Source organism: Telopea speciosissima, chromosome 1 (assembly GCF_018873765.1).
Source record: "Telopea speciosissima isolate NSW1024214 ecotype Mountain lineage chromosome 1, Tspe_v1, whole genome shotgun sequence".
NCBI lineage: Eukaryota > Viridiplantae > Streptophyta > Magnoliopsida > Proteales > Proteaceae > Telopea > Telopea speciosissima.
Genome location: NC_057916.1, coordinates 12,591,961 through 12,604,296, shown reverse-complemented (window position 1 = coordinate 12,604,296; position 12,336 = coordinate 12,591,961). Strand labels below are relative to the sequence as shown.

At 38.0% G+C, this 12,336-nt stretch overlaps 1 protein-coding gene across 2 annotated transcripts; it reads left to right on the top strand.

The window, feature by feature from the left end:
* The first annotated feature begins 4,819 nt into the window (after positions 1–4,819).
* On the top strand, positions 4,820–9,301 carry LOC122667192 (ankyrin repeat-containing protein At5g02620-like). Of its 2 annotated transcripts, XM_043863438.1 has the most exons (4): positions 4,821–4,979; positions 5,016–5,321; positions 5,416–5,825; positions 8,200–9,301. In XM_043863438.1, the coding sequence occupies exons 1-4, from the start codon at positions 4,970–4,972 to the stop codon at positions 9,070–9,072; spliced, it is 1,599 nt and encodes a 532-aa protein (XP_043719373.1). In that variant the 5' UTR covers positions 4,821–4,969; the 3' UTR covers positions 9,073–9,301. The 2 variants fall into 2 exon arrangements, with proteins under 2 accessions (XP_043719365.1, XP_043719373.1); XM_043863430.1 differs by having other exon boundaries at positions 4,820–5,321.
* The last annotated feature ends 3,035 nt before the right edge of the window (positions 9,302–12,336 follow it).

Here is a 12,336-nt window from a genome sequence, read left to right as displayed (position 1 = left end):
AAAGGGGTATGAGGAATCCACCTTTGACCTTACTGATTCATTTGAATGGGGTCAACTGATTTTGATTCGAATCGGCCAATTCTGCCAAATTGGATTCGATCTTTAAATCCATGGGTTTTATGAGGTGGCTATTTATTTTCACAAATTTGTGTTTTGGCCTGGTTGGTTTGTTTTGCGTATAATATCCATTAACTTACACACGCTGTAAAAGATTTATTTCTTAAACAAAAATATCATTTCCTATATAATCAAAGGCTTCAGATCTCCATGATGAGGAGGGTGAAAAACAGACAGTGAGACCATATTCTAATATAAACGAAACAAGATTACAATTGATGGTTCGAAGGTCAAATTCTCCTTCTACCAAGAAAAAGGTCAATTTCTCCATTATAAGGAGTCATTAAGGAGTTAGTGGAAGATCATATTTCTTAACCTAATCTATTGATTTTTATTTTTCACTATTCTAGCCCAAAGAAAACCACCATCCGTTTTTGTCCTTCCCCAACGACCTATATTGTTTTATTTAATAATTTATTTCTTCTCACATACTGTGTTCTGATTCCTCCTGTATTTTCTGTTCTTCTTATCTCAATATTGTAATTCTGTAAACCCTTTATTTGAAAAGAAGAGAAAACTAAGAGTGTATTTTAAAGAGTTTAAAATAGATTTAAGATTCAAAACACCTCATTTTTTTTCAATTCCCAATTGATGCATGTATGTCTTATTTTTTGTTTTTTCATGCATGATTTCGTCTATCAATTGACCAATCACGATGGGTGTTCAACCACTCGATCGACCGGCATGTGCCGATTGGTGTTTTTTGAGAGCAATGTTTATCAGTCAAAATTACTGTTATATGACTGTTGGAGGAGCCTGATCAACTGTCTTGCCTTGGCGTCGAATAAAAACTAATGGAGGGAGTCATCTCCCTTGGGGTGTATTGGACGTGTATATTCAAGAGACACTTCCCTCTATAAATAGGGGATAAATTTAGTTGTTAGAGATATCTTTTGAATCACTCTCTTGCTAAAGTTGCTATCTGGTCTCAAGTTCTCTTCTTCCTTCCTCAAGACTTCCTTTACCATTTTGCTTTTAATTGAAAGTGTTTCCTTGTGTTGTTGAGCACAACATTGGAAGTTCCAACAACACTCAATTATTAAGTACAACAAAACTAGAAGACCTTCTTGAAGCTGTTACATCTTGGGAATTGATTTACAAGGATCCTCTGCACCATCTGGGGTGAATACAATTTTAAGGATAGTGACAGGTGGCATGATTTAGTTTCACCATCATTTTGATATCCTTTATTACCTGTTGCAGTAACGATTCACAATTCAAGTTGTACTACAAATGGAGCCTTCATTCTCATCTTATCAATCAGTGATTTGTTTATTTTGATTAGACTATTGATATACTAGTCTCTTAACCTATTTATTTACTGTTATCATTTATCACAACTGATTACTAGTTGTCCATCGAAGCCATTAGGGTACCAAAATACTGATCTTGGGACCGATCTTGGCCGATTTTGATCTAGATCTTGATTCTTTTTTTCTTAACCCTGTGGATGATTATATAGTGCCTTGAAACACAATAGGTTTTTTCTTATCCTTGGTATAAGCATACCCCCATCTCATTAATTCCAACTCCTTATGTAAAGGTGAGATTCGATCCCAAATCACATGTTACAATTGAGAAATAATCTTATCGGCTGAACTAATTGGCACCTTCTAGAAGTACACTTATTATGGTCTATCTTTCGTTTTTTTCTTCATTAGCCCTCGACGACAAACCATTGGCTGTAGCTTGAGTGTTGACATGTCAACGCCGGACTTTCAAGCTGCTTGACAATAATGGGGGCATTGGATGCTTATTAGTATCACATTTGTGCATGGTTGACAAAGATGTGTCGATTGCTAAAAGCAGAGACAAAGCTAAGGTAATGTATGAATATAAATGATAATTAAGTTTGTTTACCCAAAAAAAATTTCAGAAGATAAGTGCAAGATTTGAGTCGTGTTGAAATTTTTCTCTATTAGCCAAGTAAGGTTAGGGTTGTTTATTAATAAAATTCAAATTTTTACTAAAAAAATGTTTTTCTTCATTTTGTTTTTGGGTTGTTATTGACCTTTGACTTTAACATCAGATTAATTGGATTGTTACTAATCTTGTTTAGTTTTTCGCTTTTAAGTTTGTGTGTTAGCACGTGTTTCTTACCCAAAAAAAATGACACGACGTGTTTATGGGTGAAGTAGAACATCAGAGAAGTTATAAGGGCATTTATTTCCGTCAATCAAGGGGGGACAAAAATATTTTTCATTTTCCATTTAATTTGGGGACATGTTAGTGTGGACTTCAGACCGTTATCATGGTTGAGATCTAGAGTGTCCATCTCTTTGTCTTCTTTAATTTTTAACAGTTTAATGTGATTTTCCACTCAGACCATGTGGAAAACCTCAGCCGTAGAGAGAGACTGTCTAGCATAGGTGGAGCATAAAAGCCCACACTATCAGAAGCTCTTGGGTTCAAGTCTCTTGGTTCTCATCTTCCCTTACTTTCAGTCGTCTTCCGGGCCTCTCCCATATAGTATGTACTCTTGACTCAAAATTTTAGAGGAGTGGCCAAGCAAGATAGACCATAATTGAGATCTACTTTGACCAATTACAATTGGGATTGACCCCGACACAAGAAAACATCAAGTGAGTATGACAGACGAAGAAACATCAAGTGATTATGATGGAAGAAGAAAGAACAAATTGAAAAACTCGTAGAGCACATACCACCAACCAAGTGGACCCACCTTGTGAGGCTGACCTCTTGACTAGTTGGCTAAGTCAACGCTGGGACGATCTGTCACGTGGTTTATTAAAATTTTAATGGAAGAGGATTTCTTGTCGACTGTATAAAGGTGGCGAACGATGATTCGTACAAGGGGAATTGTTCATTTCGACCCCATATTCGTGTGTAACTGTGTAACATGCACGCCCATGCACGAAATTAAGTAGTTATCCAAGTACCAATGGAAGATGATGTTTCTGAAAAATCACAAAATAAATCTGAACCAATCATTTTGATCGATTTTCTTGTCTAAGTTGTATATTTACTCTAGACCATGTTTGGTTGGTCACCCGAAAGACACATATTTCCAATGGTGTTTTTAAAAAAAAAATTAGGGTGTCATTATTCCTTCTTCTTTTTTTCTCTCTCTTTTGTACAAACTACAAAGTCCATAATGTCATCGAGGCTATTCTAAAAGTTTCATCTAATCATCAAAACCCATGAATTAGACTGGTGAAGGAAAACTGTTTTAAGATCCTCTTCAACTCCAACTTCTCTCCAACCACCCATCCAACAGTAACGGGAAGGATTTGGACATGCATTTTTAGGTGTTTTAGTTCAATGTATCAGTATCCATAGCGGATACATATGATATGATATGGGATCAAAACAGTATTTTTTCAATAAAAAATAAATGTATCATATCGATCAATCCATATCGGTTGACTATACTGGTATCAATACAAAATTCGGTTTCGGTTGCAACATTCTAAAAACTTTAGCCAAACCTTCTAGGATAGATCCTAAAATGTAGTAGTACGTAAATGATGGAAGCTCACCTCATCTTCCCCAACCGAACAACTAAGCCAAGCTGTTAGCTAGGTTTCTATGAATGGACGTTATATTATCCAACACTGAAAGCTATTTATGCACGACGAACAACATGCGGTTCTACAGCCTTTTCCACCTCTTCTTCCCACCCGAACTGTTAACCAGTTCTCACTGCAATTCAAATCTTCTAAAAAAGGAAACCAATTAAGTGAATACAGATGATCCAATGGAGCCCAAAACCACCATTGTGGGCTAATGTGCTCAAATAACTAGTTTCTGAAAATTCCCCATTTTATTTTATTTTATTTTCACATACTGTAAATTCAACAATAGATTGATTTGCCCAATATCTTTCTGTTTAGAAATTTAGTCTTCTTAAAACTATGGATTATAAAATTTTAAACCGATTCAAACTTTTCAACAAAAGTGTCTAATTGTCAAATCCTTTAAATCCTTTGAACCAGCAAGAATAGAATGTAGTTACAATGTGGGATCTAATCTTTTCCCTTGACTAATCCATCCCAAGCATCCACCTTTGTCTGTTTCTGTAATCGTAACTTTACAAAAGTCTCTCTTTTAATTGTTGCTTTGAAGTTTGAATTATGTGTGTGTTCTAGTCTTCTAGATTCCTTCTCCTTCACTGATAAATAAGCTGCATTCAATCATTCATACATAATACATATGCCTCTGCGAGTGGTGTTTCTTTCCGTGTCCTTTATTTCATTTTGCTGTCCTTTCCTCTCTCAATTGGATGGCATTTTGAAAGTAGGATTTCTTCCATTCTGGATTGTTCTCCGCTCACCTTTTAGGATCCCGCATGATTCAGTAGAGCCTGTTGCTCTGTGATAGATTTTTCGTGGGTTCTGTAGATTCTCAAGCCGACGAGGATATTGAAAAGCCCTGTTCTTCCAATCCCAGGTGAACATTTATCTCCTTCAAACCCATGTTTTTCTTGTTGGTTTTATATTTTTCGAATTGTAATGTGATGAAGGGGTCTCAAATGCCAACTCTTTCTTAAAGTTGTCTGTTTTTTGTCTGCATGATGGGGATGATGATCAAGGAGATGAATGGAAGAACTCAACTGGGAATTTATTTGTTTAACATTAAAATCCATATCGTTGTTTTGAGTTACAAGAACATTAATTTGTTTGCAATTGTTGTCAGAAGCGAAAAACGATTACAGAAATCGAACACCGGGAGCTCAGTTTCTGACCTGTTTCGAATTTTCTCTTCTGGGTGGAAATACAAATGATATATTGGATACAAAGGGTGACTGTTGATCTGGGTTTTCAAAGGTGAAATGATTCTTGTCTAGTGGCCAAAATTAGCAGAAGGTAGCAATTATTCTGCAATTGATCCGATGGAGACGCCCCAAACTCCCCAAACGCCCCAGACGCCCCTGACACCCCGAAGGAAGAAGATGACAAAACAATTGACTGGGAAACGTGAGGATACTCCCCTGCATTCGGTGGCAAGAGCAGGAAACCTACCTGTGGTCATGGAAATCCTTACCCAGACCACAGAAGAAGAGCTGAAAGAATTGTTATTGAAGCAGAACCAATCAGGAGAAACAGCCTTTTATGTGGCTGCTGAATACGGTTATGTTGATGTCGTGAAAGAGATGGTCAAGTACTATGATATTGTATCTGCAAGCGTCAAAGCCAGGAATGGCTATGATGCCTTTCTCATTGCAGCAAAGCAAGGGGATCTGGGTACATTTTCCATTCATTTCTATCTGTTTCTTCTTATGTCTTCCTTTGTTTCTAGTCGCCGGGATTAAATACATTGGATTTGGACCCATTGCAGAGGTGGTGAAGGTGTTGTTGGAGGCCCTACCAGAGCTATCCATGACAGTTGATCTCTCGAACACTACAGCTTTGCATACGGCTGCAACGCAAGGCCATATTGAGGTGGTAAATATCCTCTTGGAGCAAGGTAGCAGCTTGGTCGCCATAGCCAGAAGCAATGGGAAAACGGCCCTGCATTCTGCGGCGAGGAATGGGCATTTGGAGGTTGTTAAGGCCCTTCTAAGCAAAGAACCTGGGATTGCTGGGAGGAATGACAAGAAGGGCCAGACGGCTCTCCACATGGCTGTGAAAGGACAGAAAATTGAGGTGGTGGAGGAGCTTATCAAGTTAGACCCTTCTTTGATCAACATGGTTGATACCAAGGGCAACACAGCACTTCATATAGCATGCAGGAAGGGTCGGACTCAGGTGAATTGCTTATGTACTTTGGCTTACTTTTCTTTCTGTGGAAGAATGTTTTTGCTCTGAATGTAGCATATGATGAGGTGTCCGGGGTAAGAAGGTACTCTGAGAAGCAATAAGAGAAAAGAAAGCTTTAAAAAATTTATGGTCATGCCATGACGTCGCTAATGATGATGATGATGATGAATCCTAAGAGGAAAAAAGGAGGCCTGGTTTGGCTCATCTTTCTCTTGAGACATTCCCTTAGGTTAAAAAGTTATTCCACCTTTAATCCAATTTGTTATTTCCATATAACTCAATAATTAGGTTTGCTTTAATTATTGCTATTTTCTTTTGTTTTGCTTCACGAAGGTCTAATGCTTTTTGCAATTGAGTCTTTAATGCATTTTGTTTAAATTTGATTGTTTTTTTGCCAAAAAAAAGTGAGGTTATGGGCTCACAAGTTCAGGAGCTTCTCCTTTTATCTACAAATATTTATGCCACCTTTTGATGGAGTAGCTCTCTGTTGTTCAAGAACTATTCATGTGCTACAATTGGAATTGCTATGTTTGGTTTGTTCAGAAATAGCATCTGGTATCTATCTTCAAGGATTGTAATCTTGATTTTTACATGTTACAGGGATCTCTACCAAGAGACCGTAATTTTCTTTTCTTTCCTGATACAGTTCCTATAAAATTTGAATTCATCTGTCCCTCAATTCCTGAATATCAAGAAGAGATCAAATCTATTGAATTAAAAAATTAATGAACAAAAAGGCCAAAATCCATGCTGTTATTAAGTTTCTTTAAATACTAGTAGTAAGAAGACCCTCTGTAGAATGTTTGTTCATATGAATGTCTATTTACCCATTGGCATAAACATGTGCCAATTAGTTTCTGTTTTCTATTCAGGTCTTTCTGTCTCTCTCTCTCTCAAAAGATTGAGAAAGGGCTCTCCTTGGTCCCAAGATCTGTATGTGGTGTTGTTCATGCTACGGATTCTACATCCACATAGCAACATTTATTTTTCTACTTCATCTAATGTTTCAATTTTACACAATTATAGGTTATCTTAAGAAGTTATAGGAGTCAGTACCTCGTAAAGTTAGGACTGGAAGCAGGCAAATGTATGGCTTTATCTGAATCTGGTATCTCCGTTGTAGATTTCCCAGCACTCCATCTGACTCTAGATCTTTTTGGTTACTTTCAAGTAATTCTACTTCATCTAATGTTTCAATTTTACACAATTATGAGTTATCTTAAGAAGTTATTGGAGTCAGTACCTCGTAAAGTTAGGACTGGAAGCGGGCAAATGTATGGCTTCATCTGAATCTGGTATCTCCATTGTAGATTTCCCAGCACTCCATCTGACTCTAGATCTTTTTGGTTACTTTCAAGTAGCATCGTTTCTTCAATTTACATCATTCTCAAGTTGCCTAGTACCCTCTCATGGTTTATAGATTCTTCTCAATTTTGAGTCTCCAGAGTAGGTTATTATTTTGATTTAATCTGCTTCAACTTTCAGATGCTATGAGCTTAACATCCTCATCTATGGATGCAGGCATAGCTATGATGCTACTCATTTTTTATTATTATTATTTGTATTGGTACTATGATTTATTGCTTGCCACTCAATGGAGTGGATAAGTGATAAATTGTAACTTCAGGATAGAGGCATGAGTGTGGAATGTCCCGAGATGGTGCCTTATTTACTGGAATCAAGAAGCTGTTGTTCTATCTCACCATGTTCATGCCATGATTGTTGTAAAGCTTGGCCAATTAAGCTATAGCACATCTTTATTAGTTTTGATTGAGAATATATTTGAATTCTTGCTATGGAATAGCCTATTCTATTCAAATTTTGGTAGGCCAATCCTGAGGAGCAGGTCAGCAGCATGTAAGGCCAGCCCTTGAGATTTAATCCATTCAAATATGGCCTTTAGAATGATGAATTGGTGAACTCAGGTTTGTAAAAGCTCTCAAAATCTTTGAGAGGAAAGCCTGTGAATCTATGGCCTGAATTACCCTATAATAAAATAAAACAAAACAAGAAAATGTCCTAATATATAAATATATAAACAATAAAAAGATAGAAATCAAAATATGAGCTAGATGGTCCTGTGCAGGTATGAACTTGACAGCAATCAGAACTGATCTAGAAGTTGCTGATATTTAAAGGCTAAAGCTCATGAAGAATAAAAAAACAGAGATGGGGTTGAGTGACTTGGTTGAATCAGTTTAATATTCCTCTTGGAGAAGTTTATGTAGTTTACTTTGATCATTTTATGGGGTTGTCTTGATTGATGCATCAATGGTTTGATTTCCTGAAATATGGTGGAAACCAATGTGTTACAATAAGTTGGAAGAGGACCAATGATGTAACACTCCTACTGTTGATGCAGATTGTAAGGAAGATATTAAACCACAATGTTACCAACAAAAAGGCGGTCAATAGGTTAGGGGAAACAGCCCTTGACACTGCTGAGAATATGGGAAGCTCAGAACTGATGCTGATCCTACAGGCGAATGGTGTCCAGAGTGCCAGGGCCATCAGGCCATCACAGACAAGCACAGCTCGAGAACTGAAACAGACTGTGAGCGACATAAAACATGAGGTCCACTACCAGCTAGAGAAAACTCGCAGCACAAGAAAACATGTGCAGGGGATAGCCCACAGGATCAATGAAATGCACACAGAGGGCCTCAACAATGCTATCAACTCTACAACAATTGTTGCCGTCCTTATTGCCACCGTAGCTTTTGCTGCCATCTTCACTGTCCCTGGCCAGTATGTCGATGATCCTGAAGACATACCTCCTGGGTTCTCCCTCGGGGAAGCAAACATTGCTCATAAAGCATCTTTTATGATCTTCTTCATCTTTGATTCCATTGCCCTCTTTATATCCTTGGCTGTTGTGGTAGTACAGACTTCAGTTATAGTAATAGAAAGCAAAGCCAAGAAACAGATGATGGCAATTATAAACAAGCTTATGTGGTTGGCTTGTGTTCTTGTGTCTGTAGCATTCTTGGCATTGGCATTTGTTGTGGTCGGTGATCATGAGAGGTGGTTGGCAATTGGGGTGACAATCATAGGGACAACAATCATGGCGACGACATTGGGCACCTTGTGTTATTGGGTAATTATGCACCGGATTCGTGCCTCAAATTTGAGGTGCATTCGGAGATCATCATTGGGAAGCAGGTCACGGTCGTGGTCCATGTCTGTGTTATCAGATACAGAGCTTATGAACAGTAAGACCATGTATGCAATTTGAGATCTGCTGTATCTGGCCTCTCAGGTTCTCTTCTCTGACCTCTGTGTAATTTTTGTTCTTCTTAGATGTATATTTCTGAATGTGAACTTGTAAGAATAGTTTCTCCCTTCTACTACATTGAAGCAAAAGCTGGCTCATGGTCAGCTTTCAATTGCCCAAACTAAAACACTGTTAAAGATGTATAAATTTTGGTCAATCAATATATCAGTTTCAACATCGTCTCTTTTGGTAGCTGGTAGCATTGTGACACTATCAACCTCCTTAGATCTTACCACCCATGATGAATGTCATCCTTCCCTGTAATAAATTTATATTGCCTCTTCCTCTTCCACTCCTCTTTCTTCTTCTTCTCAGCCACCCTCGCTCGAGGATGGAAATGATGATGACCCTTTGCTAGATTTCCTTATGCTAATCTAACAAAGTAAAGAGACGAAAGCACAGGCAATTCTTGACGAATCTAGGGTTTTTAACCTAGGATCAGCTAAGAAGCCAAGAGAAATTAAGGTTGGTTACTGTGGTATGGCTGGCACAAATATTTGAAGGATAAAAAATAAAACTTTTACAGTTCAGGTTGACATTTTGTACATCAATGAATGGTTTCATAGAAAAATTGTAACCTACTGTTAAAACAGTGAACCTACATCCTCCTGGTGGCGGGAGAAGAGATTTGGGATTCTTCTCCACCACACCTCTTTGGGAAAAGAGAGGGAAACGAATAGGGAGTCGCCATCTAGATTAGGGTCATAGACAAAATAAGCAAATCTCACAAATCTAGATCAGTCCCTAAACATCCAAAACGGTAAACCATCCATAGAATTATTTTTTGTAAGGGGGAGGGTTGTATTAAGAGGAAAACCCCCACTTTTTTTTTTGGTAAACAACCCCCCACCTCATAAGCCCCCAAGCCCAACCCCATTTTGAGGGTAGAATTTATCCCAAGTCTTTGCTATCAATATATGGAGACTTTACCGCCATGCCAAGTAGGGGTGTCAAGGTATGGACCACAACGGTTAAACCAACTGGACTCAAACGGTTAGTAAATGTCCTAGTCTTGGGTCTAGCATGATCATCATTCAAATAGACTCGGTTTTTTATGGTAGATCGATAGGGGGCCGATTGAAACCGGTAACCGACTATTTATAATTCGATTAACTTGTTTTATAGATAGATTAGGCTGTTTATAACCCGCTTAGCCCAATTAGCATGAGCATGATTATGGACCGATAACCAACCAACTGAAATCGACCGCGACCAACTGGTTGACTGTTGACACCTCTAATGCCAAGGGTGTCACCTTAGATTGTTGGTTTGCAAGGTGCCTTGAGCCAAAGAGTTGGTTGGATAGATGACAAACTTATTTGACACTTACTAAATTCAACCAATTCAAAACGTTTTTAACAATCTTTCAATGCAAATGTTTTCCTCTCTCTATGCAGTGTTCTCTCAATCCTTTTTAATAAATGATTTAACCCTGGAACCCTTTTAATAGGATTGGAATAACTATTAAAGCATTTATCAACATCGGATCCTGATATGGATCTGGGTCTAAAAGAGATACAAATATAAGGTGCATCTGTATGCAATAATTCGTAAGAAATTTAATTGATTTCCAGAATTCCAATGAATTATTATCTAATCATTCAATTAATTATCGGATATGTTCTACCCAAAAAAAAAAATAGTAATAATCGGATATGAACTCGAGTCACCTGTGTTCATTAATCAAATTATGGATAATTATCAAGAATATAATCGGAAATGGATAATGGGCGAGCGTTGGCATAACAGTTAAGTTGCACTACTGCAACCTATTGGTTGCGAGTTCAAAACTTGGAAACAGCTTATCCTACGAAGCAAGAGGTTATGTACATTTTGTCCCTACCAGACCCAATCGGTTGGTACTAGGCAAATATGGACATATGGTGGGTGGTGGTAATATACGTATTTGCTGCCAACTTATTCTTGAGGGGGAGAGAGAAAGAGAATGCTACTCGGCACCGCCCCCTCCGCCAAGATACAAGGCATCATGAAATGATCACTCCGCCCTTGGTTAGATGCTTGTGCGCACACACGCTTCCTTGGCCTCCATTAATCATATACGTCCATCACAAAGATTGAAATCATGCAGAGCAATTTTATATCATACATCAATGAGCATCTCAATTAAGGGTGTTAAATTGGAATCAAAACCAGAATCGAACCGAATAAGCTAGTTGGATTGAATAAACTTTGGTTTCAATCTAGATTTGAAATGTAGTAGTGGAATTTGTTTCGGTTCTGGTTCTAACATAGGAATTGCCATGTCGGTTCGAACCAAAACTGAAGTGAATTTGACTACTAATTTATTATACTATATTAATATAGGGCAATTAGAGATCTCTACTTGGTCACATGGTCTTTACACAAGTGTTTGGACCAATGAGTGAGCACGTTTGGGTATCTACCCAGGGGGCATAATTATCATCTCACGGTGACCTGTGAGAGGGCGTAGGAAACACCACCAAGTAGAGATCTTTTTCCCATTAATATATTATAATACTAACATATTATAGTTTTTTTTTTTTTTGTAGTGATATATTATAGTATATCAGCACATTATAATACTAATATATTATACTATATAATACTAATATTAATATTAAATAATATAATATACTATATACTACTAATATTAATATTAAATTTACAATACTATTATATTATAATATAATATAGTAATTAATATATTAATATGGGGAAAAAGGCAAGGTAAGCGGTCAGACTGTCCGGCATGTGCTTGCCACTCTCTCCCCCTCCCAATGAAATGACCCTCCTGCCATGGCTTGATGGCTATCCCCACTGGACACCCCCCCCCTTTGTTTGCCACTTACTAGCTTACCTAGAGCAAGGGGCGACATGCTCAACCCCTCACCCATTAATATTTTTAGGGAAAAATGAGTTAGTCTCGGAGTATGGCTTGCACCTAGACACAAGCCCCTGTGAAATGATTGTCCTGGCCCCCATTAAAGGGCGAAAAGCCTGCCTCCTATTGATGCTTTCAAACACACTCACATTGGTCCTTGCACTAGCGCAATGGCCACATTACTAGACAAAAACTCTCCTATTTTATAATACTATTATGAGAAAGGGAACGCCACCCGATCGTGCACTATGGCGTGTACTTGCGCTTAGATACAGTTGGACGCAAAATGATTGCCCCCACCCCCATGGAAAGGCAAGGGTATACTGGTCATTTCATACCCGATTGTGTCTGGGCGCATATAC